Source organism: Sinocyclocheilus grahami, unplaced genomic scaffold (genome assembly GCF_001515645.1).
Source record: "Sinocyclocheilus grahami isolate Dianchi unplaced genomic scaffold, SAMN03320097.WGS_v1.1 scaffold318.1, whole genome shotgun sequence".
Classification (NCBI taxonomy): Eukaryota; Metazoa; Chordata; class Actinopteri; order Cypriniformes; family Cyprinidae; genus Sinocyclocheilus; species Sinocyclocheilus grahami.
Window position 1 is genome coordinate 50729 of NW_015505497.1, and position 13858 is coordinate 64586.

General features: G+C 37.6%; 1 protein-coding gene across 3 annotated transcripts in view; it reads left to right on the forward strand.

Annotated features, from left to right (window-relative positions):
* The window catches only part of lrrc75bb (leucine rich repeat containing 75Bb), a 32918-nt gene continuing 19060 nt past the window's right edge, over window positions 1–13858 (forward strand). For all 3 annotated transcript variants that reach the window (XM_016294442.1, XM_016294439.1, XM_016294440.1), the window contains exons 1-3: window positions 1–487; window positions 5488–5616; window positions 13054–13166. In XM_016294442.1, the coding sequence (XP_016149928.1) occupies window positions 206–487; window positions 5488–5616; window positions 13054–13166 (524 nt within the window). In that variant the 5' untranslated portion in view covers window positions 1–205. The remainder of the gene's footprint in view (window positions 488–5487; window positions 5617–13053; window positions 13167–13858) is intronic.

The following is a 13858-nucleotide window of genomic DNA, read 5'->3' on the forward strand; positions in this document are numbered from 1 at the left end:
GCAAGGGCAAGAGAAACGAGGAGAAAGTGACATTTTTATCTTGTGCTCAATATGAATTTGATCATACACGAGCAACTGAACACGACAAATTGCAAATTATGAGCCTGCCCTCACTAAAGAGAGCTTATAAGGTTTACTTTACACATGCTTTATGAAAAAAGCGCTGTATTATTTGATTCTGATACTGAAGTAGGAAAGTTGAAACATGGGATCGAAGTTGACCAGGCGAAGTAGTTTGGACAGCCAGACGACTTTCTTTCGGAGGGGTCGACAGCATCATGAGCGGGATGTGGAGAAGAGGAGTGGAGGAAGAGGAGAGTTTTTATTCAGTTCTCTCATGCTCAAGTCCGACAAGCTCCCCGGGATGCTGCGCAAATCCAGTCCCAGCCCGTATGTCCGGAGAGTGGCTTGGGTTCGGGAGATCCAAACCCTGCTGAAGGAGCAAAAATTGGAGCAAGGCATCGATGTGTTGAAACTGCTTAGAAAGGTACAAAACATCATTTTTTAATAAAGCAGATTGTATAGTTTCTTACACAGAACTACAGGTTGTTGCTGCTGCTGCTGCTGCTGATGCTGATGTTGTAGCTAGCATGATGTTTTCACTTAAGAAAAGAAAAATCACAAATGATATCTCTCTGTTGTATCTATACTGCAGCATTTAAATCATACCCTGAAAATATAACCTTGTAAAACATGTATTCCAGAGTTTAAAACGCAATATTGTCTCAAACTGTGCTAAATTCTGCAATGAAAAGTATGACATTTCAAAACGAATCCAAATATTTCTAATAAAATTCTTACAAGAAATCTGGGTACAGTAAATAATGTATTGAATGCACTGCTAAAGTTATAAGCTTTACAAAAAGTACTTTGGAAGTACCATGGTACGGGGGTGGTAATACCATGGTGCTGTAATATGTGCCAAGGTGCTAAACAAGTAGCCTACCATAATACACCATTGTATTTATAAGGTAAGATACCATGGTGTATTATGGTACTCGCATGTCCTTTTCTAAAATAGAATGTAGCCTAATAAATACCATGTTATTATTTTGTTAGTAAATTGGTATAAATATTATTAGATATATAATTAAAGTTGTTATTAATGAATTCCGTTATGTTAGCTGTTATCAGTTATGATCATATTTGTTTAAATTCATACTATGGTATAAACAAGGGCATTCATTTATATTAAAATCAGAAAAGTACCATGGCGTTGCCATGTTTTAGTTTTTTTAAAAACCATTTTATTATAGATTTTTGGATATTCATATTTTTGTATTAGAAAACTCCTTTAGTCTCTTCTGGGTGATTAAATGTTTCCTCTAGGTTGTTAGTAAATACATTTCAGATTCTCATGATTTTCCATTATGTTTAGATTATGATGGACAAACCAGCTACATAGCTTTTCTGTACATGCCTGATAGAACCTGTCTCACAACTTCTTCACAACCTAATCCAAAATCATCACAATGACTCAAAATGTTCCTTTACATAAGTGCTTCTTAAATGTTCTGATTTACATTTACTGTAATTGTCAAAACGGATGAGCTGGTCTCCAAAATCTGGAGACATTCAGGTTGTCACAAACCGCTCAGAGCAAAACCAACCTCTCCAAACCTATTCACTTCATGTCTCGATCGCGACTGAGATTTTTGATAGCTGTTGATGAACAGTTCAGCTTTTGAGGTCTAGTACCGAGATACTGCAGCTGATGATTGACAGGTACCTCAATGCTCAGTAAGTCCATCATTTGATCTTGATGGCCTGTGTAGTAAGATTATCTTGATACCCTGTGTAGTAAAGCCAGTGGTGCAGATCCAGCGTATGCTAACGGAAGCACCACAGTTCCAGCTTTGAAGTGTTTATGAGAGAATCAGAACGCATTATGGACTTCATAAAGGATTCTGTGCCATTGAATTGTGTTTATTGATTAGCTTGTCAAGAGGGTCCTCAAATCAAGGAACATCTCAGTGTATGCAACCTGATGATGAGGGTCCACCAGTTCCAATCTCACTGGATAAAAGGTGCTGAGAAAAGCTTCTTTTATGCAACGTGAGTCATTTTAATGTGATGTTTTCTAGCTTGTTGAACATCTGGAGGGAGAGTCTGGACATCTGGATCAAAAGATAATTGGAACAGAATGAGATGATGGGAGATCTGATAGCTTGAAAACAGTCAATTAAAGCCAGATTGTCACAGCTTGTTTGTGCAAAAAGATTGCCAAGTGGTTGTCAGGACATTGTTGTGTGGTTGTTAAGGTGTTCTGAGTGTTTTTAAAACATTGGTATGAGGTTGCTAAGGTGTTCTCGGTGGTGATATTGACAAAAGGTTACAGTATATCTCGATATTTTGGGGATTTTTTCAATAACGATAATTAAACAATGGTACCTTGGCTGGTTTAGGCCTGAAAAATAAAAAAGACACTACAACCGCCAATAGGTGGAAGTAAGTCCCTTAATGAGTGATTCATTGAATCATTCATTCAAATGATTCATTTAAAACAGCTGATTCATTTGAAAATGAAGCAAATGGCTGTCTTTACGAATGGATCATTGAATCACTGACTCAAATGATTCGTTCCGCCATTCATGTTTCTTTGAGACATGCAAATGTTCTGCTTCAGGTTTGTTTGGAACTATTTTCATTGGCAAAACAGAAGTCTAAAATTTGACTCACTAAATATTAACTTTTTAACTGTTTTATCAAATTAAAATCACATTCGCGATCGTGCTCACGTTAGCTAATATTCAGGAAAATGCCATTCTTGCTCGAGTGATATTACTCAGCTAGGTTTTATCATATCTTATAAATAAAAAAAACTAAATTTTTGCTTCAATAACTTGAATTATAGGAGCATTTTAACTGCATTCTCATAAGCTTCATCTTACAGTTAATACATTTGAACTCTCAGGACGTATTTTTGTTTGTTTTTTGCAAATGTGTGACATACTCAATCATGTCAGCTTGTATACAGTTAAAACAACAATTATGATATTATCGTAAACAATACATATCACACATTTCTAAAGGTAATTGTTTACCCTGAGTTCACATGCAAGTCCCATCTTTATTTTTGGTCCATTGGATTTTTATTTTTGTTATTTTTTTATCCATTTGATTTAAAGTATCATTTGTGACAGCTGGTAGGTGATACTTAGTTTGTTCTAATTATTCATTTAAATATCTGTTAAATATTTCAGATTTAGTCACGGTTAAGTGCATTTTCATCACTGTCAGCCCTCTCTAGATATGGCACTTTGTCACATGGATGCCCAGCCAGTCGAAAAGCTTTCCAAACATGGAGGCGTCTCACTCACCCTTGCCCTGGAAGCTCTTAACACCCTGTTGGAGGAGAGAGGGGTCACATTAAGGCAAAGCTCGCTACCTTTTAAGGCTGTAGATTGCTGAAAATCAGTTTTTCAATTCTGGGAAAAATGGATTGGATGTTAATCAACTGGGGGTCAAAATTATGGAGCAGGATGCTTCCTTTTGCCCCAGAGAGAGAGAATGAACCAAAGAGAGGATGACAAAAACAACATCCCTTATCTCTGCTGTAGCTCTTCCTGTGCCCTAATGAGTGCAATTCATTTTCCGCCATTTACTCTCATTGAGCAACGGCAGGAAACAACTCCGCTTACATGCTCTACAGAGGATGTCAATGCTACCAAGATTTTGTGGTTGTATAATAACATTGAATTTAGAATGCTGTCTCTTTGATTGCATGTTAATCTCCCAGATAGTACTCTGCTTTGCAATATTGTCTGGGTCTTTCCTTACATAGTATATTTTTTCATGTCTCCATCATGTATGTCTTAATACATTGGATAAAGATGGAAATCAAAGCAGTTAGTTTACGTTTATCACAGTTAGTATTGTTATTGTTTACTAAAACTATTAAAAATCACTTTAGGGAATTGAAATAAAGCTGCAATAAAATAAAATATTAATATTAGATGTAGAAATGTAACTTAAAAGCTTTTAAAAAATCAAAAACTAATAAAATAACAAACACATAACAAAATTACTAAATTCAAACTTAAATAAAAAGCTTATTCAAAATGTTATTAAATACTATAATTGTGCATAAATAATGCTAAAAATAACACTTAAATAACACAATTAAATGAGTATAAGGATGAATTTTAAATAGTTTTGGCTTGATTTTTCCATATTTGTCATTCCCCAGTTGCTGTTCAGTTTTACTATAAAAAAGACATATTAAATAATATTTCGGGTAAATTTTTTCTTCATCTTTAAATATTGCTGTATAGGTTTTACTATCTTGCAGTATCTAACTAACAAAAGTTTTTTTTTTAAGAACAGCTAGTTCTTAAATGACATCATCCTTCAGCAAGTGACATCATTTTATTGAAAAAATAAAAATATTAGAAAATATTAATAGTGGGTTTGATGAATTATGTTATGTTCTGTGGTATTTGTTGGCTTGTCTCAACCTGTATCATCACAGTTTTAAACGGTTAAAACATTACTTTTAAATTGACACCCTCTCAATCTTTTACTGAGCAATGGCTAACTTTAGCTTTTTATTCCACTTGTTCTTGTCAATGTGTAAAGATACACAGTACAAAGAGTTTTGCGAAATGCTTTAATAGAACATCTTTCTTAAAGTACAGTGCAATCATATTCATTTGGTTACAGGGTTCAAAAAGTACTGCAGAACAGAAATGACTTGTGCTTATGCTTTATAGATGAAAAATGGAGGGCTTGGAGGAGCTTCCAGATGTCTGGGAATCCCTGCGAAAAAGACATGCAATATATCAGTGTGAGACCCAAAGGGAGGTTTCCACTTCCCTGGACTCAGCAGCTTTCCTCCTCCTGCCAGTTTCTTCATCAATTTCTTGGATCTGTCTCTGAATCGAGTCACAGGGTGGTGTAGTTGTTGCTTTGTGATGCTGACGTTTGCCTGGAGGCATCAAATGCGTTTCGCCCTCTGTATTCACTTCTATATGTTCACTTTGTCCCTACTAATTGCACTAGCCAGTGGATTAAACAAGAAACGTGGTCCTCTAGGAATTTTTTCTTGATTCTCCCACATTTTTTTTTTCAATCCCGGCTGGTCATATCAGACTCCCTTGCCTTGGCTGTTCAGTGGGGGGAAAAAACACTTTAGCTGTCTACGATAAGCCCAGCTAATAAGCTGTCACTGTGTCTGCACACACTTTCTCTGCCTTACGTAAAGAAGCTGGACTTAAAGGTTAGCAGCGCTAGTCTAGCAATAGATCAACAAACGTTTCGGCTTCTATTTAGAGTTTTCGTTCTTCCAAAGCGCTAGAAGTAAACACGATGGAAAGATTACTTTATCTCCATGTCATTCAAAAAAGCCCCTCGTGTAATCTCGCGAATGGAGATTGGAGGCATAGGATGAAAGGATTAAGTTGTTGAATATCGAGATTAATCAGTGACCTTTACTCGCATTTGTAATCCTACATGCTTAACAATCTCTCTCGTGTTCTTTCTGAACAGGACCTGGGTCTTGAAGGAACATCTCTCAACGACATCCTCTACAAGAACGCTGCCTTCCTCAACCTAGTGGATCCAATTTCCCACGAGCTTTTGCTCAATTTGGCCCGAGACATGCAGTGTCCAAAGAGGGTAAGCCACCAGCGCTAATAAGTGAAGATGATCGTAAACACAAATTCATTCATACCAGCCCACAGCTGTCAACATTAACTCTGGATCCCTGCTTTAACTTGAGCCAAAACCTGTGCATATGTTCATTACTCAGTCTCCAGATATGTAGAGCGTTTATTTTTAGCTGGCAGTAAGAGGCTTGGCGGGCCAATTCTACAGTCTCGCCGCCTGTATAAGACCACAGGCAGCTGTCATCCCATGGCCAGGACTGGAGTTTGGGCGCTCACGCTTCAGCCCTGTCCTAAATTAGTTTGCAAAGCATGAGAAGTACAGAAAGATGGCACTGACCTTTATTTTGCTCAAGAGAGCCATCAGTGATGTTTTCATTCCATGCTGAAATTCCACAGTTCTGTTTGGACTTAATTGGACAGAAAGGCCAGCGAGAGGAGCACTTTCCAATAATAGATCCACTTGAAGGGGCAAGGCTTGTCCTTTTCTTTCGAGACTTTTTTGGAATAGCAAATTGAATCAACATTTGTCATGTTTCTAACATAGACTCTTTGGAAAAATGTGCAAAACTCCAAAAACATACTTATACATATAACTGACTGTAGTTTCCAGCTGAAATGAACACTAGTGGCAGTAAAACACCAACAACTCTTATTCCTTTTCACACAAATTATTATAACGGTTTTTTTTTCTAGGCTTGATTGTGTTTATGGGGTGCAGTCTAACATGTGTTAATGCTTAGTTTTTTTAATGCATTATTTTTCACATAATTTACCTTTAATTTACCTTATTCCACACCGCTCTGTCCCTTCTCTGAGAAACGCGCTGATCATTTCCTACTTTTATGAAGCCCTGCCCTCAGAAATAGGCGATGGGCTCTGATTGGTTAGCTAGCCCAGTGTGTTGTTATTGGCTAAACCGCCTCTAGTCCCACCCCTCACCTCAGTGGCATGTGCTCCGGTTGTATTGTAAACAACGGCATCGTTAATATCGCTTATCAGTTTGAGCCCGATTGAGAAGCAGAGGATATTATTGAAGAGGATCGTGCAGAACCTGTGCAAGCACAGCTTTTAATAGTAGGCCAATGTTTTTTGTTTGTTGTTGTCTCATACTTTTAGATATGCTGTTATTTGTAAATGCTACTGTTAATGTTAGCTTTTAAAATACGGTTTTATCCTGATTAAAACTTACAACAACTTACAGTACAGCAACTGCACGCGCGTCCATGTTTAACGCTTCTCATAGCTATGTGAAAATAAGTGTATAATTGGAACAGTTCATTGTTGGAGCTGAGCTGAATGAGAGAGAGAGAGAGAGAGAGAGAGATGCAGAGCGTGTGCAGAGCAGGGGGACGTGAGGAACAGTATTGAGAACCGCTGATTTAGAACATTGATTTTGAAACTTGAGAATATATTAGAATCGTTAGAAGACAGAATCGCGATTCATATGTGAATAGATTTTTACATGCACCTCTAGTTTTCTCTTCCTCTTCTCTAAAGCAGTGCAGCATGGCCTCGCCCCCTTTGCTGCCTTTTCCCGAGGGCGGGGTTTATCTGGGTTTGTGATGTCACGAATCCGGGAAGTAACTTGTTGTAGTCCCTACCAGCCGTTTTTGTAGGCATTAAACTGCCAGAATTTTAAAAGACGATATCTCCGTTTGCATTGAACTTTCAGCTTTGTAACTTTGCAGATATTGTTTATGCTCAAACAGCAACATTACACACTAACTAACGTTAAAAAAGTGAAATCGCAATCAACCACCCCTTTAATAGCATTTTATTTTTGCACAGTTCCTTGCACAATACTATGATATGACCTCAGTGCATGATTTACCATAGTGCATGGTTTGTAAACGAATACGTTTTGACATTTGTATCACATAACCAGCTTCAGTAAACTTGCTCAGTAGCTCACCTGGTACAGCACTGCATTTACATTTAAAACTCTCAAAAATGTAAAACCCTTGTTTACCAAGGAAGTGAGTCAGTGTTAAAAAATGACTTGTAGAATCAAGTTAAAATGACATGGTTACTTCATCAAATTCATTTTTGTCTCATGTTTGCCTTTTTTAACACTATTGGTTAGGTTTAAGGTAGGGTTTAGTGTAGGTGGTGCATTATTTCCAAATCAATTCTGAACTGATGTGATACGTATAACAACCAACAAAATAAAATAGATTTGTTTCAGATGAACCTGAATGTGCTTTTCGGTGCTATTCACTGTCATTTTTCAGACATGTCGCCACAGTCACGTTTATCCAGTGTGCCTGGGTTGCATATTTCTTATATAAAAAGTAGTGCAGAGCAAACTTTTTGTCACTCAGTTTGCATGTCTGATAAAGGAAGATTCCCACTAGCTAACATTTTGGATAACCTAACGTAACATATCGGCACTCCCTGATTAAGAATGAAAGCGAGGTCATGACTAAATGGCTGGCTCTGACGTTGCCTTTCGATTGCCTGTCACATACTGCAACGGCCCATTTTGACAGTAAATCAATGTGAAGCTCGCCAAAGTAAGAACAGGAGCACATCATGAGCATAAACAATTGTAACAGACTGAATTAGGATGCAACTCTTTGAGTAACTGTACCCTGCGAATGTGTTGGTATAGAAACCAGGGTTGTGAACTGTTTAGAATTGAATTGAGAATCAAAATTCCAAATTAAAAGTCCAGTTCAATTTGAATTTAATTCAAAAAGAGCAGCAAATATGATGCAGAAGCACATCTCAAATTTGAATGGAAGTAAATCAATTGAAATTGAAAGTCATTTTTAAACTAGAAAAACAAAACAAACATTAAAGGTTAAACTGACAAAACCTTGTTGAAAAGGCATTTGCTGAGAAAAGAGGTTTGGATCAGATCCGAGCCGGACAGTGGGATTATATTAACATGGCAAAAATAGTATTCAGGCTGGATTTGTGGTGAAGTTTTCTCTTATTCTCAGTTGGGCTCTTAGTGTGCAGCTGTGAAAATGCTTGCTAGCCTCGTTCACAGCAGAAGCCTTGAGGAGCTAAGCATCTAAACCCAGAAAACGAGGGCGAGGGATTGAAGGGCTCTCAATTTTCTCTGCTTCTTTTCTTCCTCTCTGACTTAATAAACATCCTGTTACCTGCTGACAGGTAGACCAAATCCCATCCCATTGAGCTCAGAAAAGCCACCTTGCTTCTCAAAGAAATGGATTCACGCCATTCAGATGTCTTGCCTGAAAGCCAAACCTGTTAAGACGTTTGTGATGCTTGTAATCAGTGTTGAGGGGTAACTAAAAGTAGAAAACTTGTAGAGTTGGAATTAATAATTAATTGATTTTTTCAGTTTGTGTACATAAACCAGATTTTAAAAAAAATGATTCTCTGATTGAAAACGAACTAAACTCAAATGTAGCTATGTAATTTTAATGAATCAGTTCGTTCAGAGAGTTTGCATAACATGCAGTGGATCAAAAATCTATCTATCTATCATTTATTTATTTTTATTTTTATTAGTGTAAATTTATCAGGTAATAAAATTATTTTATTTATTTATCAGTGTTAATTTATACATCTCAATTATAATGTTGTTGTCGTAATAAAGATTCATTCATTTAAATAATAATAAATTCATATAAATAAAAACTATTTTTAATTAAATAATAAATATTTTATTAGTTTTATTTTAAGTAATTTGCACCTTTAAATAACTTCGAATAAGAAAGATGTTGTCACTTCAATAATATATTTCAAAACCGCACAACAGGTGTGTCATAAGATTAGCTTCTTTCACTCGAATCACTGAAAAGCTGTACATACAGGTGCATCTCAGTAAATTAGAATGTCATGGAAAAGTTCACCTGCAGGTGGCTCTTTTCAATGGAAAGTGGGACTTTACAGCTGCGTGTGGTCTATCTTTATGAGAGGTCTGTCTCTGGTTTAGCGTCATCTACGTGGATAGTTTGTAGCTTCGCTTAACTTCCCCAGCACTGCTTGTAATACAGTATAATGTGTGTCTCACTACACCAGCAACTAATGAAGTTTTGAGTCCCAGGAGTCGGCTGATGGGGATCCTCAATCGCAGCAGTTATTCATGATGGGAATCATGGGAAATATGGAAAGGCATTTTAATGAGCTTTTGTTTGTGCGTAGTACATAGACTTTGTTTTTCATTTAACTGTCTTACAATTGACAGTTTTTCATTAAACTGTGGCAGTTGCGCATTGAGCTATGGCTAATGTCTTAATGTTCAGTAGCTGATTGAAAGTCCACATAAATCCTTCAGACAGTAAAACTCCCTCTGGAGCGCACGTCATCGAATGGACGGCGTCTTTATTAAGGGAGTTCAATAAAACTAGTCCGATAATTGCTGTCTCTCTCTGCTACCAGAAACCAACTTAATATATTAAATATAAATTGAAGATTCAACAAACGTCTTTGTTTTGACTTAATAGCCGTCAGGAGGCCACCAAGATGTACATGTTTATTTCCTGTCATTTCTTAGACTGATAGTACGAGCTAGTCACCTCCAGTCGATGGCTTCGCCCAGTCTTTTGTGTTTTCCTGCCTCGCTTGCGTTGTTTTGCTTCAGCACTGATTAGATTTACTCAGCTCTGCTCCGGCCAATCTGTTTAAAGAGAGCGGCGAGCCAAAGCCTGTTTTGATGCAGAAATGGCTGCAGGCATTGTTGCCCGAAGGCCTTGAGATCGTTTTAAACCAACCTCTCACCCAGTAGTTCAAAATGCCATGAATAACTAAGACATTTTAATTGAACTCTCATCTTCATCTCAAGCTACATATTAAGGAAAAGTACCGCTCTTTGAAGCACTAATTGCTGCTTTTAAATCAAAATCAATATGATATTCATGATGTTGAGTTTTTAAGGACCATTAAGACTATTTTAACAATATGACATTATTTTCATGACAATTAAGCAATTTTTCCCTTGCATATGAATTAATTTAATATCTCCATGCATTTTAGTTCTTTTTTGGAATTCCCACTCTCATTGGATTCTCATATTACTTTATTTATTGAAATCATTGTAAGTTCAAGAGAGTGCAACAATATGTTACCAAAAAAACGTACATATTAAAGGGGTCATATGATGCGATTTCAAGTTTTCCTTTGTCTATGGAGTGTTATAAGCTGTTTGTGCATATATAAGATTCGTAAATTTACAAACATTAAAGTCTCAAACCCCAAAAGATATTCTTTCTAAAATGTAAGACTCGTACACGCTTTCCTAAAACGCCTGTAGCGAATCAGCTCATGGGGAAATATGAATAATTAACCATAACTAGTTATAATTAACTATTCATATTTTAGATCCGCTGTAGATATTTAGCTGACCTCTCAGGGTCAACTGTCTTGTCAATTCCAAGAACGTTAATTTCCTGGTTAAGGGAAATAACTTTCTTACTGTACAATTCTACAAGCTTGTAACGTAAATCTGCATGATTAGTGACTCCGGTTATGAGCAAACAATGAACACGTCAAGTGTGATACAAGTAAGGTTTTATTAACTACATAAACACTTAAACTAGTCTAACATACTACATAAACACATTAAGCTGGTCTAACATACACATACACACACACACACACACACACATACAGTTGGTATAGGAAAGGGTTAAAGTTTAACTCAGCATAGAAAGAGGCATAAAGAATGAATTTTATGGAACACTTTGCATGTATATTCAACAGATCCAAGCCTTCAGGGATACGTCAGATTCTGAGTTCAAACACACCTTTGTAAAAAGGTGTAACTGATACTTAATGTATCAATTAATAAGACTAAGTTTGATACTTAGCGAGTCTCGGCGGTCTGAAAGAGATTCCTGATGCAAATCTTAAAGCTTCCCGTTGATCTTTGCTGAATTCGGGTCGATGAAAAGAACCAGTTTGAGTCAGAGTTACTTGATGAATGGAAAGGACTAGGCCGAAGAAAGGCCTTGCATATATTCTGACCGAACCACCGACTGGGGCGGGTCCCTGGAGCCGGGCCTTTAAGGTCGGAGAAGATCTCCGCCTTTCAAGATGGGCTTGTCCAATGAGCAAAATGGAATTTCCGAGCGGGAGGTGGCAATTGCTGGAGGGTTTACGACCCTTTGTTCTCTAAGCATGGTAATTTGCAAATGGACTTAAATCGAAATTACTAACGATTCTCAGGGCCCTAATATATATTGCCTATGTACCACCATATAATATACACGCTTGTTTCGATCATAAGAAGGCAAATTCATAGATACTAAACAAGGTAAGATTACATATAGTGAAAAGGGATGATCAGGAATGGGTTCCCTCACAAGCATACTAAAATAGTCTAAGAATATCAAAGACAAAATACACAATGACAATAATATACTCAATGGCCTGAAGAATATGTGTGTTCATTCAAATAACGGTTTTTCTATGAATTAACTAGAACACAGTCCATTTCTACTCTGCTTTTCCTTGGGACATGCAGGGATTTTCCCTGCTTTACATACTTTTGGCCAATAAACCCAGTGATATCAGCGTTGGTTGCCATGCAACAAAGAGGCCTGTTCGACTTCCTGGGGTGTTACGCATTCTGGGGGGAAGGGTTCAATGGGTCCTCATATGGCTTGTTAACTGAGGTTACAGAGTATTTGTTATATAAAAAGAGAATATATAGTGTGTTGGATTGGTCCAGACGCTACACGCCTCATTAAAACATGCCCCCACACGTCTACATCACTGTGTTGGAAGATTTGGAAGAACACCGCTCAAATGTATATGCAAAGAAAGAAGTCGTAACTTTTATTCTCACTGTCATATTGTTGCCGCCGCCATGTCGTGGAGACCATAGATATGCATAGATTCCCTATTCGACCCATAGATCTATATACGTAGATGCCTCATTAGCGACTGGGCCGCGACTCATTATGGGCCGCGATACGTGAGCCATCCGCCATTTTTGGAACGGTCTGCGAACCTTTGAGCACGTTGATTCTGTGCGTCTACAACAGCAATGTATATGCTTGTATATCTTTGAATATTCATTGATTATTATGGTGAATGACGTCAAGTTGACTGTTCCACGATGGCGGACGCGTCAACGTATCTGGAGCGGTCGAATAGGGCATCTATACATATCTATGATTCGACCACTCCAGATACGTTGACGAGTCTGCCATTTTGGAACGGTCAACATGACGTCATTACACCAACGTCGTTACCACATTACAGTGATTTTATCATGTTTAAGGGGGTTTTAGGCTCTTGTGGCTTATTGCTTATTTAATGACATTTAATCTAAATCATAATCACTGACAGATTAACTTGAACAGTTTACCTCCCTACAACCCTTTTAATAACACTAGATATGGTAAACATTCAAGTTTTTAAGGTTCTCTGTCAGTGACCATAAGCCCTCAGATTGGAGCTTTATTTGGCAGCCCATCTCCCAGAATAGCTCTTCATCACCCGCTTCTCCTCATCTTGACTTTTGCAGGAGTCTGATGCTCTCAAGTCCTCTGAGAAGATCTGCAGGCAGCTGATCTATCACCTGACCCCTCACTCCAAGTGGAGCAGACAGAACGTGCCCAGGAGAAAGTCTCAAGCCTGGTAAGAGTCTTGCGTCTGTCCATCTGTCCCTTATTAGGATACACCTCCACAACAACTGACATCAGAGCTTAGAAAACTCTGCGCTGACAGATTGAAATACAGACAACTAGAAGGAAATGAGATTAGCCATTCTAGACATCTCCATAATAGTGTTGGGCGATATGCTCAATTTTCATATCTTCCTATCGTCAGCCTGTGAGATCGCCGATACACGATATTATCGTGCTAATTTATGTAATTATTTACTTAGTTTCATTGCGGGAAAGTGAACCAACTCCAGCGTAAGGCTAAAAGCAGCCTAATGTTTCTAATATGACTGAATTTGTATTTTACATGATAACAAATTAATAGAAACATCGTAAGCTACTAATTATAATGCTTACATTTCCTCAGTCATTCAAAAAGCAGCTACAGAAAACTAGCAAAGAACATTACCAAAGTACATCATCACAAGCTCAGTCGAGCGCATTATGCACTTTAAAAAAACAGAATTCAGTCAGCGTGCGCTGAACAACGGAACTCCGCTGTTTCAGTGATGACTCATCTGAACGCCTCTGATTGGCCATTGCATTCATAAGCTCAGCATAATCGTGTGTGATTGGTTAAAAAGCACAATACTGTAAAAACACGGAAAACGATATATAATGCAACCAATAAGCCCTAATATTAATTAGATAGTATTACTAGCCTGA